Source organism: Prionailurus viverrinus, chromosome C1 (assembly GCF_022837055.1).
Source record: "Prionailurus viverrinus isolate Anna chromosome C1, UM_Priviv_1.0, whole genome shotgun sequence".
Lineage (NCBI taxonomy): Eukaryota > Metazoa > Chordata > Mammalia > Carnivora > Felidae > Prionailurus > Prionailurus viverrinus.
Genome location: NC_062568.1, coordinates 200,324,112 through 200,348,115, shown reverse-complemented (window position 1 = coordinate 200,348,115; position 24,004 = coordinate 200,324,112). Strand labels below are relative to the sequence as shown.

Genomic DNA, 24,004 nt, shown 5'->3' with positions numbered 1-24,004 from the left:
GTCAATGGTTCTTAACTTTCTTTGGATCCTGGGTCCCTTTGAGAATATGAGGAAAGCTATGGACTTAGAGAAAAAAAGATATGACCTCATACATGAAGACTTGCGTAGAGTTACAAGGATTTGTAGAAAGACCCTCTGAAACCCATCCATCAACCCTCCTGGTAAAAGTATAACTTTTCTTTTTCTTATTTATGTATTCATTTAGATTGTTTTAAATTAAAGCATAGTTGACATACAGTGTTACATTAGTTTCAGGTGTACAACAGAGTGATTTGACAAGTCTATATGCTATGGTATCTATGCTCACCGGAAGTGTGGCCACCTGTCACCATACAGTGCTATGACAATATCATTGACTAAATTTCCTGCGCTCTGCCCTTTATTCTTGTGATTTACTCATTCCATAACTGGAACTCTCCCTCTCCCATTCCCTTCATTCATTTTGCCCGTCCCCCCAACCCCTCTGCTCTGGCAACCACCAGTTTGTTCTCTGCACACATGGGTCTGTTTCTGCTTTTTTGTTTGTTTGTTTGTTCATTGTTTTGCTTAGATTCCACACATAAGTCTAATCATAGGACATGTGTCTTTCTCTGACATATTTCACTTCGCATAATACTCTCTAGTTCCATCCATGTTGTTTCAATGGCAAGATCTCATTCTTTTTTGGGACTGAGGCATATCCCATTGTATAAATACATCACATCTTCTTTATCCACCCATCTGTGGATGGACACTTGAGTTGCTTCTATGCCTTGGCTCTTGCAAATATGCTACAATAAACATAGGGGTGCATATATCTTTTCAAATTAGTGTTTCTGTTTTATTTGGGTAAATACCCAGTCGCAGACTGACTAGATCATATGGTATTTCAATTTTTAATTTAAAAAATTATTTTTATTTACTTTTACAGAGAGAGAAAGAGAACACGAGTGGGGGAGGGGCAGAGAGCGAGGGAGAGAGAGAATCCCAAGCAGGCTCTGTGCTGTCAGCGCAGAGCCCAATGTGGGGCTTGAACTCACAAACCCTCGAGATCATGACCTGAGCCAAAGTTGGATGCTCAACTGACTGAGCGACCCAGGTGCCCCTCTATTTTTAATTTTTTAAGGAACCTCCATCCTGTTTTTTTCAGTGGCTATACTGACTTACATTCCCATAAAGGTGTCACATTAGAAGCAGACAGACCTAAGTGCCAGGTCAGGGCTAAGACACCCCACCTCTTTGGCTGTGAGTCAGAAGAGAAATAAAGAAGAGGTTACCCAACATATTTTCTGCCGAGAATGCCTTTTCCCCTCCTTGGATCCCATATTCAGAAATATTTTCTCTACCAAACGAGTTGTGTTGACTAAGAAATCCCACATTTTTTATTAACCAAATGGAACAGACAAGTGATAGCTGGTAACCTCATCGTGGCTGAATTCATCTAATCCAGACAAAAATCAAAGCTAATTCGATATTAAGGTAGCCAGGGGAGCTGTCCTATGGACAAATCCATGGGTTTGGTTGGCCCTTGAGATACCAACACTCGAGCTATAACGATTACATGTAGCACCAACTGTTATTCTCAAGCTCGCACACTTAAATCCAAACTAATTCAGTGATGGTATCTGTCTCCAATTCACACTCTCTCACAAGTCCCTTTCCACGCCCCTTGAGTGTGTACCTTCAAATGCAGGTAAATGCACCTTTCAATGTATTTTTCCAAGCATTCCCTTAGACTCCAACTTTCTCCGAGGTTAATCCAAACACCTACCGACTGCAAAGCTACACTTGGGGCGCCTGGGTGGCTCAGTCGGTTAAGCATCCGACTTCAGCTCAGGTCATGATCTCACGGTCTGTGGGTTCGAGCCCCGCGTCGGGCTCTATGCTGACAGCTCAGAGCCTGGAGCCTGTTTCAGATTCTGTGTCTCCCTCTTTCTCTGACCCTCCCCTGTTCATGCTCTCTCTCTCTCTCTCTCTCTGTCTCAAAAATAAATAAATGTTAAAAAAGAAATTAAAAAAAAAAAAAAGCTACACTTAAGTCTGTTCTGGTTGTTACTCTTGAGCCAGGTCCCACCCAAGACCCTCTGGCCTCCAAGGTAGGGCTATGTGAGGGCACAGAGCCTCAACTGAGCACCACTTAGTACCTGGTGTGGCTAGTGCTAGAGATGTAAAAAAGGGAAAAAACATCATTCATGCTCCTCCTCAATTATTTCAAGAAATATTAATTAAATGCCTTCAATGTTATCAGACACTATGTGACGCACTAGGGATATAGTGACAATGAAATCCCTGCTTTCGTGGAACTTAAGGTCTGGTGGGACAAATAGGGCAGGGGAGGGAGAAGAGAGGAGTAAATGAACAAAGAAGATGTTTGCAATTTTTAAAAATTTAAATTTGCTTATTTTGGGGAGAGACAGAGACAGTGCAAGTGGGGGAGAGGCAGAGAGAGAGAATCCCAAGCAGGCTCTGCACTGCCAGCACGGAGCCCGATGTGGGGCTTGAACCTACAAAGCCATGAGATCATGACTGAGCCAAAACCAGGAGTTGGAGACGCTTAACCAACTGAGCCACCCAGGCACCCCGTCGTTTGCAAGTTTTGATATGCACTAGAAAGGAAACAGAGAGGGTGATGGGGCCAGAGAGTGAATGGAGGCAAAGCAAGGATCTCTCATGGGATTAGCAGCCAGGGTCCTGGTAGGAAACATGGGGTACGCTCACAGTGGGACACGGAGGGAAGTTTAATACCTTGGAATTAGTAACAGTGGGAGCCATTACCAGCATTATGTCCACCTACAAAAGGAAGAAGGGAGAGCTGATGGGGGGGCCCATTTGGTGAGAGCTGCCACATGTATGTACACAACGACCAATCAGTGGCAGCATAGACTGGGATCCAGCTCGCGACTTCCAGCGGCATAGACTGGGATCCAGCTCATGATTTCCAGTCTAGTGCGTTCCCCGTGAGCTTAGTTTCTCGCAGTTACCGTAACAAAGTATCTCAGACTGGGTGGCTTAAAACGAAAGCACTATTATTCGCAGTGCTAGAGGCTAGAAGTCCAAAATCAAGGTGTCTGCAGGGTTGGCTTCTTCTTGGTGGCTCAGAGGGAGAATCTGTTTCATGCCTGTCTTCCAGTTTCCAGTGATGGCTAGCAGTTCTTGGCGTCCCTTGGCTTGCTGCCACATAAGTCCAATCTCTGCCTTCATCGTCACTCGGCCATCGTCCCCGTGTCTGTTTGTGTCCGTATTTCTTCTCCTCTTTTCTTGTTTTTAATGTTTATTTATTTCTGAGAGAGAGAGAGAGAGAGAGAAAGAGAGCGCAAGTGTGGGAGAGGCCGAGAGAGAGAGAGGGAGACACAGAATCCGAAGCAGGCTCCAGGCTCTGAGCTGTCAGTACAGAGCCCGATGCGGGGGCTCGAACCCATGAACTTCGAGATCATGGCCTGAGCTGAAGTCAGACACTTAACTGACTGAGCCACCTAGTCAGCCCCATATTTCTTCTCCTCTTATGAGGACACTAGTCATTTTGGATTTAGGGTTCCCTTTATGATCTAATCTTAACTAGTAACATCTTCAGTGACCCTATTTCCAAATAAGGTCGTATCCTGAGGTTTCAGGAAGGACATGAATTTGGGGGGATGGTACAGTACACCTGCTTCTTTCTTCTTTTTCTTTTTTAAAAAGTTTATTTACAACTTTAAAACTAAAAGCTGCCTGACCTGGGGCTCGAACACATGAACCATGAGATCATGACCTGAGCCCAAACCAAGAGTTGGATGCTTAATGGCCCGAGCCACTCGGACACCCCACCTGCTTCTTTGCAAAGCATTAAGTTTGCAAAATGTCTTTGTCATCTTCTCCTCTTTCTGGGACCCTTTCATGCCGTTTCAAAGCATTAAGTTTGCAAAATGTCTTTGTCATCTTCTCCTCTTTCTGGGACCCCCCACTCCTGCTATAGTATGTGTTCAGAACACATGATTGAGTAGCTTCATCACTTGAAGAAGCAAGGATTGTCCCAGTGAGATGTCGCTGCACACCTACAAGATGGGGAACAATTTTAGAGTGTAATCACAAATCAACTGTTGGGGAGGATGGAAACCGGTGCGATCACTTTGGGATAAAGGTGTCAGTGTCTCGTAAAGCTGGAGATAAGCACACTCTAGTGCCTTCCTTGGTTACATGTGCTACAAAAATATGACAGTGCGCATCAGGACACACGTGCAAGAATAAGATGCTTTTTTGGTAATAATCCCCAAGTGGAAACAACTGAATATCCATGGGGCTGCTTTTGCTGTATCTCAAAGGGGTTGGACTATCGTGTTTTCCGTAGAATATAATGGAATACTGTATAGTAATGAATCAATTATGTACACACAACACAGATGAATCTCAGGGCGCCTGGGTGGCTCAGTTGGTTGGGCGTCCGACTTCGGCTCAGGTCATGATCTCGCGGTCCGTGAGTTTGAGCCCCACGTGGGGCTCCGGGCTGACAGCTCAGAGCCTGGAGCCTGTTTCGGATTCTGTGTCTCCCTCTCTCTCTGACCCTCCCCTGCTCATGCTCTGTCTCTCTCTGTCCCCAAAATAAATAAACGTTAAAAACAAAAACAAAAACAAAAACACAGATGAATCTTAAAGCATACTAATGAACAAAAGAAGCCAATACCATAAAGCGAGATTCCGTTCATATCAAGTTCCAAACTAGGCAAAATTAAACCGTGTGTTTTAAGGATGTAGGATCAGATGACAACACTTAAAGAAAAGCAAAGAAATAAATCACGTACAAGTCAGGATAGTCCTATGCTTGTAGGGAGGTAAGGGATGTGATCTGGCAAAGGGCTCACCCAGGAGTTGGCTTCTGAGGTGCTAGAATGTTCCTTTTACAACAGTTTATTTGTTACATGGCATTTATGCTTTCAGCACTTTTCTGTGTGCTTGTTACATTCCACACAAACACATGTAAAATATGGGGGAAGAGCTCCTGGGCTTTGGAACTAGACAAAGAAGCTACTTAGTAGCTGTGCTGTTGAGCTCTGGACACATCACCTTTTAAAGGGGCAAAACCAACCTGTCTTGGAGAGGGGAGACTTGAAACAAAAGCGTGTGAATCTCCTTGTAAGAAAGTTCACTTTTAATTACAGGGAAATTGAAAAAAAACCTACTGGAATCTAAAAAGGACTTTTATTTATGCAGGTGCTGTGCTGTAAAATATTCTAATCCGCGTTGTTAATGAAGCTGGATTTACAACCTAGTAAACTAAACAAAGAGCTTATGTTTAGTTGAGTAACCAGTTGAGGGTGAAATCTAGTGTGCCTAAGTGACAGTTTTCGCTTTTTTAATTTGTCTTCTATTCAGTGTAAAAAGATGCTGACTCTCTTGCTGTGAAATCACTTTATTCTAAGACACTGTCTTTACCCATCTGAAGTACAAACTTCATCTTTGGGAAACTTGTTTCATATGGTTGGGAGGAGTCCTAGCCGAGTGCGCGTTAGGAACCAAGCACTTGTAGTTTGTAGTTATTAAAACATTTTGTCATGACGTTGTTACCCTTTGAAGACCTCCTTACTTTGTGTTTGTGAAACAAGATGTTGTTCCAGGATCATCTCATATTTTCCCTGCTCCAGCCCTGGAGTCTTAGTCAGTTTTCTAAGGAGTCCTAGGTCCCTTAAGTACAGAATGGTATTTATTTATTTATTTGTTTGTTTGTTTGTTTTCCCAAGCAGGCTCTGTGCTGTCAGTGCAGAGCCTGAAGTGGGGCTCGAACCCATGAACGAAGAGCTCATGATCTGAGCCGAAATCCAGAGCATGATGCTTGACTGACTGAGCCACCCAGGTGCCCCGAGAATGGTATTTAGAAGCCAAGAGCTAGGCTTGCTTATTGCTACTGATGTGTGTTGTTGCTTTTAGGCTCTCTCAGCAGACAAGATCAGGAAACACACACACACACACACACACACACACACACACACACACATTTATATCTATCTCTGTTAAATTAAACATGAGTTCATTCTGACACATTCAATTCTAATCCAATAGCAAAGAGTTCTTGCAAGGGTTATCCTGTTCCATGTTTGTACCCCCCTTCTCCAGCATTGGGAAATTTATTTTTTTTAATGTTTATTTATTTATTTTGGGAGAGAGAGGGGGTGGGACAGAGAGAGAATCCCAGCAGGCTCCTCACGGTCAGCTCAGAGCCCGATGAGGGACTCCGTCTCACGGACTGTGAGATGACGACCTGAGCTGAAACCAAGAGTTGGACATTTAACTGACTGAGACACCTAGGCTCATTTCACCCAGGGAATCTACTTTTAATCATTTCAAATATGCTTGCTTATAATGAATGTATTGCTGTTTTTTAAAAATATGTATGTTCCACACTTGTATTGGTCTTTGTTCTCCAAGAGCTATAAAAACTCCAGACTTTTTATTTATTTTATTCATTCAACCAACATGTATTTATCAAGCAAATGTGTCAGATAATGTTCTAGGGGTGGGGCTACAGCAGTGAACGAAATATTGTGTTGGTAAAAGAACCGTGGAAAGAGAGAGTAATGGATAGAAGGCTAGGAAACGGCAAAGCTGGGATCTGAACTCAGACAGCCTGGCTCCAGAATTCAGGCTATACCATCTGCCTCTGATTGCTTTTGTAAGTTGCTCTCTGCCTTCTACAAAAGTTTACAACTCTCTTGAATCCAATAAAAATGCCTCTGTCAGTTTCCAAATGTACACAATGCACAGCCTTGTGAATCTCCCACATTTCTTCTCTGAGACTCAGTTTCCAAATTTGGGAAAATGAAGGTAGTCATTTCGACCTGCTGTGAGGATAAATGAAATTATATGAGATGCCTGGTGCTATTTGTGACAGATCATAGGTATTTAGTGAAGTTAATTTTTTTTTTTCTTTTTCAACACAAATGCTATACTATACAATTTCCCCGGAACAGAGAGGGTTTTTTGGTTTTGTTTTTTATTGTTTGTTTGTTTGGTTAACTAGGCTCCACACCCAATGTTGGGACCTGAACTCATGATCCTGAGATCAAGAGTTGTAGGCTTGATTGACTGAGCCAGCCAGGTGCCGCAAGAGTTTTTTACTCTAATTCATTCAATCAATCAACCATTCATTTATACATTTATTCATTCTTACATCCATTCAAAAAGCATTTATTGAGAATGCAATATATATCAGGCCCTCTGCTAGGCATTGTGGATACAGAAATGACACAGCCCTCATTCCCAAAGAGCTCACAGTCAAGAGATAAGCAAAGAATTACAACACAATCTGATATGTAGCTCGGATGAGAGTTAGAGAAGTGGTCATGGAGGAAGGCTTCCTGAAGGAAGGGGCTTTGTCACAGCAAGGACTCGTACAGCAGTTCTGCTGTTAAAGTTGCCAAGAATAAATGAATAAATTAATGGGTGAATGAATTCAATTCAGTTTACCAAGCACTTCATAGAAGATCCTACTGCCCATGGCATTGTGCTCTGAACAGGGAGTGTGCAGAGGGAGAGGGGCAGCTCAGGCCCTTAATGAGCTTCTAGTTTCACTGGCAGACACAAACATCTATAAAGAGATGTTTTGGGGCACCTGGGTGGCTCAGTCAGTGAAGTGTCCCGCTCTTGATTTTGGCTCAGGTCATGATCTCACAGTTCGTGGGGTTGAGCCCCGAGTGGGGCTCCATGCTGACAGCTGCAGTCTGTTTGGGATTCATTCTCTCTCTCTCTCTTTCCCTCTGCCCCTCCCCAGCTTGCACTCCTTCTCAAAATAAACTCAAAAAAAAAAAAAAAAAAAAAAGAAAGAGAGAGAGAGAGAGAGAGAGAGGATGTTTCAATAGCATGTAGAGAATTCTATAGGGTAGGCAAGCTGCTTTGATAATAAGAAAACAGAGGGGGTTCTAAGCTCTATTAGTAGATGAAGGGTGACTCTAAGGTTTTAATGTAGGCTTCCTAGAATGAACTTCTTGAGTCTTGGATATATTCAGCAGGTGAATAGAAGTCATTGACAGCTTCGAATCAGAGGACTAATATGGTCAAATTTGTATTTGTGGTAGAATGGGGGGTGCAAAGGGGAAAGAAAGTCTAAAATCAACGACACCAGCAAGGAGGCTGAATTATGAAAAAGAGGCTTGTGGTGGACGTTTGATCCGGAAACAGAATTTGACAGTGGTTGCAATTCTCAGGGAGAGTATGTAGACAGCAAGGTGGACGGATGTGCTTCTTGGAACCAACACTCTTTAAGCAGCTGGCAGAGAAAAAGCTGGAAGGACACCTAAAGAGGAGAGTCCGGAGCAGAACCTGGGAGTCCGAACGAATAAGGAGAAGACGCAGACAAGGAGGACCAGGAAGGAGGGCGCAGTTGTGCCCAGTGCTGTATAGAGAAAGGTTCCAAAGCATCCGTTCGATCTGGCCTAGGTGACCTATGCCAGAACAGTCTCCGTGTTAGTGGTGCAGGCGGGAGTCCCACTGCAATAAACAGTGAATGAGGGAGTAGAAAAAGTGAATGAAGAAACCAAGCGCTGTGCCCTCACTTGCCCTGGGAAATTCCAGGGCCGACGTCGGGAGCTGGTGCGGAGGAAGGGCCTTCCCGACAGGGCTCGGGATGCAGCCTGGGAAGCCTGTCAGCCTCCCAGCCCTCAGGTAGGCGCGGCTCCAAGGTCAGGGTCACCTCGGGCCTCCAGGCAACCCGTCACCTTGACGACCAACTGGAAAAAAAAAAAAAAACCCGGAAGGGGCGGAAGCATTCAGGTTATCTCGCGATATGTGGCAGGCCGGGGCCGGCCTTCCGGGCCTGGAGGCCGAGGCCGGCTCTCGCGAGACTTGCCTGGAATCGAAGCGCGGGGCCCGACCTTAAGGAAAGTGGGAGCTGCGGGTGGGGAACATGTCGGACTCCGAGCTCGGCAGGAAGTGGGACCGGTGCATGGCGGATGCGGTCGTGAAGATAGGTGAGAAGCCTCTCGCCCCTGCAGGCCCCTCCCGGAGCGGAGCGGCCGGCTCCAGGCCCCGCTGACCAGGAGAGCGGGAGGGAAGCCCCTGGGGAGGTCAGGCCGACCGGCCTGGTCCAGCCCCTCCGGCCAAGGCGAGCTGCCCGAGCCGGGCGGGGGGTCACTCGGGCGGCGGGGGCCCCGGCCGGAGGACCCTGGGCGTCCGCGCGAGGTGGGAGGAGGAGTCGCAGCCCCGAGGGAATAGGGGACGGTCGGGCTGGCAGGTGGCAGGAGAGGTGCAGAGCTCAACGAGTAAAGAGCGGTCTGCAGGGCACAACCTCGTGCCGGAGGCTGGAAATTCTCCTCGGGGGCCGCATCTCCCGCACGGGGAGTGGAGCCGGGTCAGGGTCACAATGCTGTCCTGCCGAGACAAGTGCCTTCTAAAGAAGGTCATGGGGAGCGTTTTATAGACAGGCCCTCACGGGAGTTGCTGTCATTCCCGAGTTGTATTTATTTGATTATCTGATTTATTGGCATCAGAGTAGTCTGCGCCCTGAAATTGGAGACATAGTGATCTGGAATGAGAATAGCCCAGGGAAATAAGAGATTGGACACTTCTTGGTTCTCGATGTAACTACGCGGAGCCTGTTAACATGTGCTCAGTGACGACACAGATTATGAAGTCACTGCATGGAGGGGAGGGGAAAGACGGAAGCTAATTTATTGAGCGTGTACTAAGTGCCAGACACTGCGCTCGGTGCGCAACTTAATACATTATCTCACACCGGTAGTGAAACGGGGAGGCAGGTGAACGAATTGGTCCAGGGTCTAATAAATGACAAAGTTTCTAATAAGTAGCAAAGTTGGAAACTTAACTCAGGTTTTCTGGCTTCAAGCCTCATGCTCGCTCTTTGATACTAATTTTTATTATCCAGATTTGATATTTTTGTATGGAAAATTTAAGAGGATTTAAGATTGTGCCCATTGAATGAAAATGTTGAAAGAGATTTAAGATGATAAGCACCATGAGAACAGAGATGCTTTCTGGTTTATTCATTGCTGTATCTCCTGCCCCTTTCTAGGTTTTCCAGTGCTTAATAAAAATTGTTGAGAATAAGTTAATAAGTGGAGTACTACTTACTTGATCAAAGCTGTCACTTCACCCTTGAATTTACTTACCAGCTGTGTGATTTGGGGCAAGTTGTTTAACCCTCTCGCCCTCTTGTTTCCTCATTTGTAAATGGACAGCAGTAATTATTACTATCTCACAGAGTTATTAAGACTGCGAGTTAGTCTAAGTAAAGGCTTGAGTATGAACCACTGAAGAATGAGTTATTCTGTAAGTGAGCCAAGAAATACAGTTTTTGTGATTGTAAACAGCTCACATTTAGGGGTAAAGATGTAACCGTGGATATCATATGGCCACAATAAGGGAGGTGCGTGGGTGGGTTAGTGGGTTACATGTCCAATTCTTGATCTCAGCTCAGGTGATGATCTCCCAGTTCCCGGGATCGAGCCCTGAGTTGGGCTCTGTGCAGACAGCATGGAGCCTGCTTGGAATTCTCTCTCTCCCTCTCTCTCTGCCCCTCCCCAGCTTAGACGCGCGCGCTCTCTCTCTCTCTCTCTCTCTCTTCCTCTAAATAAATAAATAAATAAAAACCAAGCCACAGGAAGTATTACACAGTATGATGGCAGTAGTTAAGAGGGGGAGGCAGACAGCTGAGTTGGAAATTACCAACTCTCGCTCTTCACCCCCATCCTCTACTTTTGTAGCTTTGGGTAGGCTCGCTTCCTTCACTATGAAATGGAGATTAAAAAAAAAACAAACCCAAAACAGATTTACCTAAAAGGATTAGGAAGATTGAAGGATAGTGAAGTAATAAGATACTTAGCCCGGTGCCTGACACTTCCACAGTCAGCAGACGGTAGTCGTAATCACTGTTGGTATTGATATTGTTGTGCTGCTCAGGATCATCTGAGGCGGTGAGTAGCGTCACTGTCATTCATGAGGTGGGACACTGGTGGGGGGTGGAGGATACAGGGGTGAAACAGTTAAATGGGGGCACAGTGATACACGATTACAGATAAAAGTTAAAATGAATGACTCAGGCTCCTTCTGCTGTAGAGCTGTTACAAAGCAAGTAAGTGCCGTGATGGGCTGAGGTCATCCAGCGAGAGTTTGCAAGGACAATGGGCTTTCACCTGCCCTTTGGAGAATGACTTGGACTTGGATAGGCTGGGAGGGTGGGGGAATTTGAACAGAGGCCCAGTTGAACTTTTACAGAGCAGGACACTGAAGCGTGGAGAGGTTAAGAAGCTAGGTGTGGAGGAGCAGGGGTTAGAACGCAGCTATCCTGAAGTCAGCATCCCTCCTCCCTGAAGAAGGGTGGTTTAGGTGGAGTCAGAATTGTGAAATGTCTTAGAGAAATTCCACTTTGTCTGAAAGGCTTTTGAGTTGCCTTTGGCTTTTTCACATGCATTCTGCGTATTCCACACAGACTGTCTTAAAAATCTTGTTACTTTCTGCCTCTAGGGCTCATTAGTTCTAGGCTGGTGTAGAATCATGGGATGGTTTTAAGCAACAAATATTTACTGGGTTCCGGGCCAGTCAGTGGGCAAATGGAGAAGCAGAAGGCATTTCATTTGCCTCAACAGGGAATTGATGTGATATCAATGGAATTTTGGTATGATTGTTCTGGCAGTGTTTTATAAAGAACAGATCAGGAGTTGAGGAAGCCAACGGTACTGTGAGTGTGGAGCAGTGAACGCCTGCACTGTTAGACCAGAAAGGAATGAGTATATTTGAGAAACTTCAGACTTTGTTCCCCATTTATAAAATGGAGACAGTAATTCCCACCTCCTCTAGGCTAGAACAGTGCCAGAACCCAGTATATGCTGTTTTCTTCATCTTTCTCTCCAAATGGTTAACTTTGCCTTATTCCATTTCTTGCAAAGAGGACTCCAAGGTTAGAATGTGGTTAAGGGGTGATTCGTTGGTCAGAACTTGGAAGTAAAAAGTAACAAGACTCATAACTGATCACGGGGGTGGCAGGAGAGAGACCAATGAGAGCAAAGATCGTGATTTTGGTTGCTTTTCTGCTTACATGGTTGAATTGTTTGAGAATGATCATGCAGTTGAGAAGGAGGCTTTAATTTTGCAGAAGACACTGAGTTCAGATCTGCAGGGCACAGTCCCTTTAGCAGGGGGACTTAGAGAAAGGGCGTAAGAGGGATGAAGCACCAAAGCACTTGGGGAGGCTTTAGTCTGAGAGATCTTTGAGACGGTGCAGATGCACACACTCTGTCGTGAGTGTCGGTTCCTATTCCCGTAGGCAGTGAGGTTATGGAACTCTAAACCTCTTTGGCTGCTTGCTTCCTGGTCCTGCAGAACAGAGGTGGAGACTCAGAGTGGCGGCCTGCAGTAAGATAGGTTTTATAGCAGATGCATGCAGGGCAGAAGGGCCAACAACGGGCTTTCAGCTGGATCTTGGTAATGTCATGCTCTGGCTTGACCGAGACAGAAGGGAAGCCAGGGTGAATGGACAGCTCCCTTTGTGAGCTCTTCTCTGGCTGCCTTAGACCTGAAGTGTTTTTGTTCTCTTCTCACTGGTTTGCTAAAGAATGACTATTTTCATTGCTCGTGTTTAGCTTAGAGGTAACACGTCTGAGTGAAAGAGCACATAAGCTTGTACTTTAGACAGTTCTTAAAACAAAACAAAACAAACAAACAACCCCCCCCCCCCCCCCCAAACTGCCCTTCAAGGATCTCTTACTCTGAAGCTTGGGCAGTGCCTCAACAGAAAAGTCTCCTATGATTTCGTCCTGTAGCAAGAGCTATATTTACTTACGAATACCTTTCCCCTGCCCTTCGCAGTTTTATTTTCCCTGTTAATTTTGGTTTTAAAATATCTATTTTGTGTGCGCGGTAGGATAGGTGGTTTCTAATATGGTTTGACCTAATATATTGAACCCATGAATCAAACAAAACAAAACAAAACAAAACACATGCTTCCCTGTAATAGGCACAATAGGCCATTGTTCCTGACACATCTGTTTCTCTCTTTCAGCTCTTGTTCCTTTCTTTTCCTTTCTCCCCCTCACATTTTTACCCTTCTCTTTGGCCTCTGTTCTTATTCCTGCCACTCATATGCATTGCCTAGTTCCTCCATAAAGTTTGAAATTAATGTATCTTTTTTTTTTAAATAAACTTGCTCGCGTTGAGTAAGTGCCCTGTTTGTTCTCCTTCACAGCACTGATTTTTCTTAATAGCACATATCACCATCTGAAATTTGCGATTTGTTTCTTTACTTGAATGTGAACTCATGAGACTCAGAGACTTTTTTTTTGTTCACTGTTGATCCCCTAACCCCTGGCCTAGAGGAGGCATACAATAATTACTGTTAAATGAATGACATGTATTGCTGAGAATTTTGCAGAGTACATTCTCTGCCCATATTTGCTCCTCCTCAGTGTGTTTATTAACTGAATGAATTAGCATTTAAATTAAAAAGCCGGAGTAGATTTCACGTGAATTTCTGCCAGTTCACATCTTCCATCATGTGTCCCTGTGATCTTGGGACTTTTACCAACTTTCTATTTCATCTGGGGATATAAATGATTGTCAGTAGATCTTAATAATAAACTAGTATTAGAGATGCCTGGGAGTAGTCAGCAAAGAAACATGAAGCAGAGAGCACTTTTGTATTTGAACAAGTAGAGGGTGATGTTGGTTTAAGTCGTAGTGCCAAAGCCTTATTGCAGGAAATTAAAAAGGAGTGAAGAATATTACATTTTATGAATGGCATGTTCCATTAGGTTTTTTTTTTTTTTTTTTTTTTTAAGTTTATTTCTTTATTTTGAGAGAGACAGAGCTCAAGCTGGGGCAAGGGCAGAGAGAGAGGGAGAATCTTAAGCAGGCTGTGGTGGTCAGCACAGAGCCCAGTGTGGGGCTTGAACCCATGAAACCGTGAGATCATGACCTGAGCCAAAATCAAGAGTCGGATGCCCAACTGACTGAGCCACCCAGGTGGCCCATATTCCGTTAGTTTTTATATAAATGCATCATTAATGGTTTTTTGCTAATTTTATGGATTTATTGTGTGTTTTTTTTTTTTTAAGTTTATTTATTTTGAGAGAGAGAGAGGGAGAGAGAATATCCCAAGCAGGCTCTGTGCTGTCAGCGCAGAGCCCATCTCAGGGCTCGATCCTATGAACTGCAAGATCATGACCTGAGCTGAAACCAAGAGTCAGACGCTTCACAGACTGAGCCACCCAGGTGCCCCTTATGGATATATTTTTAAGTTTTATCAGATTTCTTGAATGCTCTGGTTTTCTTTCTCTACTCCGTTCACGGGCTGTGTTGTTTGTTTTCCTTGTACGTACTGAGTAATTTGTCTTGTGTGTACCCACATGAATAAATCACACATTCTTGTTAACAAGAATAGAAAGCATTGTGTCCTGCCAAAATAGAGGGCTTAAAAGCTCTGGGACAAGCTGGTGCCCTCAGCTTGTGCTCGTCACTCTGGACTGGATGGGCAGTTGTATGTTTTCTGTTTCCCTGGGAAAATAAGATTCCAGATGAGAAAATCCCAGCTCTGAGACTTAGGGAGGTACTTCCCTGTGACTTGAGAATTTCTAAGCCCTGCAAGTGTGGGTCATGGAAGCACTGCCACTGCCCCCAGAGCCTTGTTATAATTCACTCAAGTGCTAGGTCTGTGCATGCCAGGCTATGACCTCACACCAAGCTGATGTCTGTGTGAGTGGCCAGGGTTGCAGATTTGCCTGAGGAAGCTTTGAGGAACATCTGATTCTGGTACTCCCCGGGTTCACATGGGGGTCCTGGCATCCCTAGTGTGACTTGAAAAGTTCTAAAATTGACTGTATCCCTTTTCCCCACGTTTCGTTCCCACTGTGAGGCCAGAGTATGGAATATCTAGTCTTCTAACCTGTGAATTGGTGGGGAGATCTCAAAGAGATCTTAGTTTTCTTAGTCACAAGGAAAAGTGCAAGCCATGGACATTTGCAAGCACCCTTAGAATGTATTCCATTCAGTGGACTATGGGGGCATTCGCATTCGTGTACTTTTCCTTTCCTTGATTTTTTTTCATTAGAAATGAATATACCAAAAAATAAAACAAAACAAAACAAAAAAAAGAAAACAATATACTAAGGGGTGTGCACCTGGCTCAGTCAGTAAAGTGTGTGACTCTTGATCTCGGGGGCCTGAGTTTGAGCCCCACGTTGGGTGTAGAATTTACTTGAAGGAAGGAAGGAAGGAAGGAAAGAAGGAAGGAAGGAAGGAAGGAAGAAGGGAAGGAAGGAAGGAAGAAGGGAAGGAAGGAGAAAGGAAGGAAGGAAGGAAGGTAGATAGATACAAGTAAGTACCTATCTGTGCCTCAGTTTCTTCATCTATAGAATGGTAGTACCTTCCTCAGAGGGTTGTTATGAGTAAGGATAAAATGAAATACTCTCTGTGGAGCTGATTAAGATATTACCTGTATTTGAAAAATATTAGCTCCAAGCATGTAAATGAAGGATAGCAGTCATAAGTTAAAATAGGTAACACGTTTGCTTTTATTTTGCTATTGTGGGTAGTACTGAAGCCTAATGATCAGTATTGCAGCTTATATATATACTGGCAATCATTCATGTATATGTCCCCAAACAATTTCATACCAGGCCTTGTGGAAAGCCTGGGGGGTGAAGTGCACAGATAGTAGGCACTGGCCTTACCCTGGCTCACCTTCTGGAAGGAGGAGTCCCATCTTGGAGAATATGTTGGCATTTAGTAGGTGGACCGGGTGGACAATTGTATTCTAGGCCTTGGAAACTGTCCAGGCGGTGTCCCAGAGGACAGAGAGGCTTTGACTTCTTCAGGGAATGATGATAATGGCTACCATTTATTGGACACTGTGCCAGATTCTGGCATCTTACGTTACGTTTTACATACATTATCTCAATTCTTTAAAAAAAAGTTTTGTTTTGTTTTTTAATGTTTATTTTAGGGAGATGGAGAGAGAGAGAGAGACAGAGACAGAGACAGAGCATGAGCCGGGAAGGGGCAGAGAGAGGGGGAGACAGAATCCGAAGCAGGCTCCGGGCTCCTAACTGTCAGCATAGAGCCCGATGCGGGGCTCGAACTCCTGAATCGTGAGATCATGACCTGAACCAAAGTCGGACACTTAACTGACTGAGCCACTCAGGTGCCCCATCTCATTTAATTCTTATACCCTTATGGGTACTCTCCCCTTTTTTCCCCATTTTTTTTATAGTGATGAAATATACCATCTGAGCCGTTTAAAATGTATAATTAAATGATATTCCATACGTTCATAATGTTGTGCGGTTATGCCACCATCCATCTCCATAAGTCTTCATTTTGTAAAACTGTAACTCCGTTTACCCATTTAACAACTCCCTCCAGCCCCTGGCAACCTCCATTCTTTCTGTCTCTGATTTTGTCTACTCTAAGTACTTCATATACATCGAATCATACAGCCCTTGTCTTTTTGGGACTGGTCTCTTTCACTTTGTGTGATGCCCTCAAGGTTCATCCATGTTGTAGGATATATCAGAATTTCCTTCCTTTTTAGGTCTGAATAAGATTCCACTGTGTGTGTGTGTGTGTGTGTGTGTGTGTGTGTGTGTGTGTGTGACATTTTGCTTATTCACCTGTCGATGGGCACTGTTGTGAATAACGCTGCTATGAACATGGGTATACAGCTGACCTTGCTTTCAGTTCTCTTGGGTATGTACCCGGAAGTGGAATTGTTGGATCATATTGTAATTCTGTTTTTTACCATTTTGAGGATCTGCCCTCCTGTTTTCCACAGCAGCTGTACCATCTTACATTCCCACCTGTACTGCACAAGAGTCCCAATTACTTCACATCCTCACTGACACTTGTTATTTCCTTCCTTCCTTTCTTTTTATTTTAAAGTTTATTTATTTATTTTGAGGGAGAGAGCGCACGCACACCCTGCTCATGAATGAGATCATGACCTGAGCTGAAATCAAGAGTTGGATGCTCAACAGACTGAGCCCCCAGGCACCCCCCATTTCTTCTTCTTTTTTTTTTGTTAATATTTATTTTTGAAAGAGAGAAAACGAGCACCTGGGGGAAGGGCAGAGAGAGAAAGAAGGAGGCACAGACTCTGAAGCAGGCTCTAGGCTCTGAGCTGTCAGCACAGAGCCCAACGCGGGGCTCGACCTCAGGAGCTGTGGGATCATGACCTGAGCCGAAGTCGGATGCCCAACCCGCCACTCAGGCTCCGCCCCCCCCTTTTCATTTTTTAATAGTAACCATCCTAATGGGTGTAAGCTAGTATCTCATTGTAGTTTTGATTTTCATTTCCCTGATGATTAGTGATGTTGAGCATCTTTTCATGTGATTACTGGTCATTTGTAATTTGTATGTCCTTGAAAATGTCTATTCAGGTCCTTTGTCCATTTTTGAATTGGTTTATTGTTGTGTTTTAGGAGCTCTCTATATATTCTGGATATTAACTCCCTATCAGATAGATGATTGGTATATATTTTCTCCCATTCTGTGGGTGTCTTTCAACTCTGTTAATGTTGTCTTGTGAATCACACAGTTTAAACATTTTTGTGAAGTCCAGTTTGTCTGCTTTTCCCCTTGTTGCCTGTGCCTTTGGGGTCCGAATGGGAAAAACTCCGTTTCTTCTTTATTCCCACACTCGCAGTACATCTGGCACCTGACGTGTGGGTTTTCCACAGCAAGTGGCTCCCTGACCCCGGCTGAGTGTCTTATAATTCAGTTCAATTCTGACACTCACTGGGCCCCATGGGTTAGGGCTCAGTCACATCTTACCGCCCCCGCCTCAGATGCCTGTCACAAGTCCACGCTGTTGCCTGTGCTTCTGGCTGGCTGGCTATGAATCACAATTCCCATGACCCCCTCCTGGGGATTGATAATTTGCTAGAATGGCTGGCAGAACTCAAGGAAACAGTTTACTTACTAGATTACCAGTTTATTACCAAGGATATTAAAGACCATGAATGGACAGCCAGATGAAGAGACACACAGCCTGGGGACCTGAGGTCCAAAGTGCAGGAGCTTCTGCTTCTGTGGAATTGGGGTGTGCCACCCTCCTGGCACGTAGATATGTTCACTGACCTAGAAGTTCTCAGAACCCATACTTTGGGGATTTTTATAGAAGCTTCATCGTGAAGGCCTCATCAGTCATTAACTCACTTTCCAGTCCCTCTTCCCTTCTGAGAGGATGCAGGGTGGGGCTGCAAATTCCAGGCTTGGCTTGGTCTTTCCCGTGACCAGCTCCCACCCTGAAGCTATCCAGGAGCTCCGAGATTTGCCTCATTGGAACAGACACTCCTATCACCCAGGAAACTCTGAGGGATTTAGGAGCTCTGCCAGGAACTGGGGGCAGAGACTAATATATGTATTTTTTGTTATTTCAGTGTCGTATCCAAGAAATCATTGCCAAACCCAATATTGTGAAGCTTTTGCCCTGGCTTTTCTCTAAGGGTTTTTTAGCTTTTACATTTAGGTCTTTGATCTGTATTGAGTTAATTTTTGCATATAGTGTCAGATAAGGAAGGATCCAGTGTCATTCTTTTGCATGTGGATCTCCAGTTTTCTCTGCACCGTTTGTTGAAAAGACTGCTGTTCCCTATTGAATGATCTTGGCACCCTAGTGAAAAGTGATTTGACCATGTATGCAAGAGTATATTTCTGTGATCATTATTTTATCCCATTGAGCTGTATGTCTGTCTTTATGCCAGTACCACATGGTTTTGATTCCTGTAGCTTTGTAGTAACTTTTGAAATTAGGAAGTGTGGGCCCTGCAGGTTTGTTCTTTCTCAAGATTATTTTGGCTATTCAGGGTCCCTTGAGAGTCCACGTGCATTTTAGATCGGTTGTTCTACTTCTGCAGAAAACTTCTTAGGATTTTGATTAAGGATTGCATTGAATTTTAGATTTAGAATTTTAGATTGAATCTAAATTTGTTTCTAGTTAACAAATAGAATACTGCTTATTAGTATTCAATACTATTTATATTTATAATATTTATATTAATACTATTAGTATTAACACCATTTATTCTGTTACAGAATACTATGGTATGGATATACCACATTTTGGTTATCCATTGCCAGTTTATGGACATTTACGTTGTTGATACTTCTTGGCTATTATGGATAATGCTGCGGTGATCAAGTGTACAAGTTCTTACCTGAATGTATGTTTTCATTTCTCTTGGGTGTGTATGTATCTAGGAGTGGAATTGTTGGGTTGTGTGGCAACTCTTTGCGTAGCATTGAGAAAAACCATGGAATGTGGGGCTGAAGACTGACATGGTTGGATTTCTGATTTCAGAAAGATGAATGAAGTAGAAAGGACCAAGGTGAAGGCAAGGAGATCGGTTAGTATATTACTGCAAGTTCATGCCAAAGATGAGGTGGTCCAATTAGAGGAAATCAAAACCAAGTTGGGGCCAGAGGAGTGGAACGGAGACAGATGTCACAGATGTCACGGTGTCATGCATTGGTCATATTTATGGAACCTGAAATGCTCATGAGCAGGAGGAGTCAGGGTGATGCCATGCTTATGTAAGTGGAGAATGGCTTTGCCCTTGACAGGTGGGGAGCCCAAGCAACATTTTACAGTTTATTAATTTCTGGTATGTCTGGAGATGGGTCTCTGGTGATAGGCAGCTCAGTCAACAGTGATGAAATTGCTTTTGCCCTGCAGTAATCTTCATGAAAAGAAAGGGTTTGGCCTTATTTCTTCCTTGTTAAGAAAGTAGGACAGAAATGACTTAGCAGCTGACTTGCCTTTGAATTAGCCAGCAGATGTTTTGTATTACTCCAATAATCGATCAAGTGTAGTGAAATTAATTGTTAAGGCTGTTTTTTTAAGGCCACTTTCATGTTTAAAAAAATGCTGTACCGAAAGAGGCCACTGAGTAAGGTCATGGAAAAAGGAGCAAATTATTGTTTGTCTTTAAATATCAGTTCATCTGATAAATGTGGGTTACCACAAAGTATTGGTGGTTCACCAAAAATTGCCTTTTGGTAGCCTGTGTTTGGAAACTGATACGTTTCCATTTCATGGAGTGATATCACTTAGGCTAAACTAAAATACTTCAAAGGTTTTTGGTTGTTTGTAGGTTTGGGTTTCAAATTAGTACATGTTAATTGTTGAATCGGTCACCATATTTTGTTTGCTGTATGTATTTCTAAACCGTTTTTGAGAGCAAAAATACTTTTTCCATGTGCGACAGCAATATGGATAATGGGACATTGTGATCTTGCTAGAGGAGAATTTTCTGTTAGTATTATAGAATAATGTAATTAGGCACCGTATGGAACTTGAAAACATATTTAAATTTTTGTTCTGGCTGTGGTTTTATGCTTTCCTAAAATGTGGCCTGAAACCGTTTATTAGTAAATATGCTGAATTGCTTTCTCTGGCAAGTGCATTTCAGTGTTGAATCCAAGTGAAAATACAAATATTTACTTATAAAAGTCTTTTGGTGTGGTAATATTTTTACTACAGCCATTGACCCACTAGTAAAATGTTAGGGCATTGCTAGATTGGATCCTGTTTATTTAAAGGCCAAGAGAGGAAAAGAGAGCGGAAGCTAACATTAAGTGAATGCCTGTTATGTGTCACCGTATTTGTTACACTAACGTATTATCCCTTTTCTACCCTCCTAGCAACTCAGTGAGGAAGTTTATATTCTCTCTCTTTTTCTAGCAAGAAAAACAATGCTCAAAGATTTTTATAGAAATTGAGAAGCTGATTTTTAAATCTAAATTAAAATGTAAACAGTCCAAAGCAGCCAGGGCAATTTTTAAAAAGAGAAGCAAAGTTGGAAAATTAACGTTACCTGACATCAAGACTTCCTACAAAGCTACAGTAAACTAAGTGTGGTATTGGAGAAGGGAAACACATCTAGATCAGTGTCCAGAAATAGACCCATAAATATATGGTCAATTAGAGACGATGCCAAGGCAGTTTAATGGGAAAAAGAAAATCTTTTCAACAGATGTGCTAGAATAACTGGATATCCATATCCAGAGAAAAAAACAAACCTCATTATTGTGCATAAAAATTAACTCGAGAGGATCACAGGCCTAAATGTAAAATGTAAAACTATAAAACCTCCGGAAGAAAACATAGGGGAAAAAAATCTCTGTGACCTTGAGTTTGGAAAAGATTTCTTAGGTCATGAAAGCAAAAGTCACTAAGAAAAAAAAATGATATGTGGCATTTGGTCAAAATCTAAAACTTTTGTTCTTTTGTTTTGTTTTGTTTTAAATTTTTGATGTTTATTTTTGAGAGAGAAAGAGAGAGCACGGCAGGGGAGGGGCAGAGAGAGAGGGAGACACAATCCAAAGCAGGCTCCAGGCTGTGAGCTGTCAGCACAGAACCTGACAAGGGCTCGAACTCCCGAATGGTGAGATCATGACCTGAGCCGAAGTTGGGCACTCAACCGACTGAGCCACCCAGGCGCCCCAAACTTTTGCTCTTTGAAAGACGGCATGAAGAGAACAAAAAGGCAAGCCACAGAATCGGAGAAAATATTTGCAATACATTATGTCTGATAAAGGGCCTGTTTCCGTAATAAAGAAAGAACTCTTAAAATTCAATACTAAGAAGACAGTCTATTTAAGAAAATGGGTAAAAGGGGCGCCTGGTGGCTCAGTCGGTTAAGTGTCCAACTTCGGCTCAGGTCACAGCTTCATGGTTTGTGGGTTCAAGGCCCACGTTGGACTCTGCTGACAGCTCAAAGCCTGGAGCCTGCTTTGGATTCTGTGTCCCTGTCACACCCCCCCCCCACCTTCCCCACTCATGTTCTGTCTCTCTCTCTCTCTCAAAAACAAACATTAAACATTTTAAAAATGGGTGCAGTGTTTGAAAAGAATCTTCACAAAAGAAATTATTATGCTAATGGCAAGTAAGCACATGATAGGATATTCAACTTCATTGGTCATTGGGGAAATGCAAATTAAAATCGTGAGGAGATAGATCAGCCTCCACACCCGTTAAAATAGTTAAAAAGACTGACAGCACCCCCTAAAATTTGACTGGGATGTGGAGCAGCTGGAGTTGTGCACAGTTGATGGGGTTGTATGTTGGTGCGTCCACTTTGTAAAACCGTCTGGTGGTTTCTTACAAACATACCATCTAGTCATCGTACTCCTAGGTATTTACCCAAGAGAAACGAAAACGTTTGCTCACACAAAGTGTGAATGTATGTGACTATATGAATATTCGTAGCAGCTTTATTCATGAGGCCCCCAAACTGGGAAGGACCCATATGTCCATCAGCAGGTGAATGGGTAAACAAAATCCAGACTGTCCATAAAGTGGACTATTCGGTAGTAAAAGGAACAAGTACTAATACACACAGCAAGATGTATACCTTTCAAAATCATTCTGTTGGAGCTAGACACAGAAGACTGTGTGCTGTATTCCATTTACCTGCTTCCATTTGTACATACACTTCTAGAAAATGCAAACCGATCTGTGATGACAAAGCAGATAAGCGTTTGCCTGGGGCAAAGGGTGGAGGGAAGGGTGGACTGCAGAGGGGCACCAGGAAACTTCCAGGGGTGGCAGCACTGTTCGGTTTCACGATGGTTGTGGCAGTTTCACAGGCGTAGGTGCTTGTCAGACTCATACGCTTTAAGTAGGTGCGGTATATTCTGCATAAATTATACTTCGAAAAGTAATTTAAGACAGAAAAGATGAAAATGAAAAAAATGAAAAGTACTCCGTGTTGGTGAGGATAAAAACAACCAGGACCCTCAGACTCTGCCTGTGGGAGTATTGATCAGTGAACCTCTTGGGAAAACTGGCAGTATCTGCTAAAGCTGACCGTGTGTCTGCCCTGTGACACAACAGTTTCACGCCGAGGTATCGTCCCAACAAACATGCGTGCATGTGTTCACCAGACGTCTTATACTAGAATGTTCATAGAACACTGTTCATAATAGCACTGACTGGAAACTACCCAAATGTCCATCACTGGAGTGGATAAGTAAATTGTGGTATATTGATGTGATGGAATACTCTATGGCAATGATAATGAACGACCCCCACAGCTGTTCGCAAATGGTAGACTAAAGTACTTACTGTGTGATTCCATTTATGTAAGTTTAAAAGCAGGCAAAACTACTCTATACTATTAGAAGTCAGAATATGATTACCCTTGGATAGAGAGCTTTGGATAAGGGAGAACCAGGCAGGCTTCTGAAGATATTGGTAATTTGCTTTGCTTTGCTCTGGCTGCTGGTGACTTGGGTGTGTTTAGTCTAGAAATCTATCAAGTGGTGTCCTTAATTGTGCAGTTTCTATATGTATGTTGTATTTCAATAAAAAGTTTTTAAAAGACATGTGCTGTCACAGAATGGTGTCCTTGGTAATTATAAAGTGAGAAAAGCAAGTTGTAAAACATCATGCATGATATATGATCCTATTTATATAAATGGAATGATAAACAATAAACTTAATCCAAAATATCTCTCCAGAATGGTGATGATGCTAGGTGGGGAGGATCATTAATTTTGCTGGTTTTTTTTTTTTTAATATGGAATGCTTCATGAATTTGCATATGTCATCCTTGCACAGGGGCCTTGCTAATCTCTGTATCATTCCAATTTTAGTATTATGTGCTGCCGAAGTGAGCACAATTTTGCTCTTTTTATAACGTAAGTAAATAAATGAGAACGGTTTCTGTTAAAAAAAAAAAAAGCGGGGCTCCTGGGTGGCTCAGCCAGTTTAACATCTGACTGCTGATTTCAGCTCAGGTCATCATCCCGGGGTCGTGGGATTGAGCCTTGAGTTGGGCTCTCTGCTGAACATGGAGCTTGCTTAGGAGTCTTTCTCTCTCTCTCTCTCCCTCTCCCCCTCTCCCCCTCTCTCCCTCTCTCCCTCTCTCCCTCCCCCTCTCTCCCTCTCCCCAACTCACATTCTCTCTCTCAATTAGGGCTACCTGGCTGACTCAGTTAGTAGAGCATGAGACTCTTGATCTCGGGAATGTAAATTTGAGCCCCATGTTGCATTGTAGAGATTACTTAAAATCTTTTAAAAAAATTTTTTTTTAAAGCTACTTTACTGAAC

General features: G+C 43.3%; 1 protein-coding gene and 1 non-coding gene across 3 annotated transcripts in view; one reads left to right on the top strand and one right to left on the bottom strand.

The window, feature by feature from the left end:
* The first annotated feature begins 8,739 nt into the window (after positions 1-8,739).
* MICOS10 (mitochondrial contact site and cristae organizing system subunit 10) overlaps positions 8,740-24,004 on the top strand; it is a 34,304-nt gene continuing 19,039 nt past the window's right edge. The window contains exon 1 of one of the 2 annotated variants that reach the window (XM_047872575.1): positions 8,740-8,912. In XM_047872575.1, the coding sequence (XP_047728531.1) occupies positions 8,849-8,912 (64 nt within the window). In that variant the 5' untranslated portion in view covers positions 8,740-8,848. The remainder of the gene's footprint in view (positions 8,913-24,004) is intronic. The other variant, XM_047872576.1, reaches the window with a different exon arrangement.
* On the bottom strand, positions 23,466-23,572 carry LOC125174192 (U6 spliceosomal RNA). The gene has a single exon (XR_007155319.1). It is a non-coding gene; the product is annotated as a U6 spliceosomal RNA (small nuclear RNA).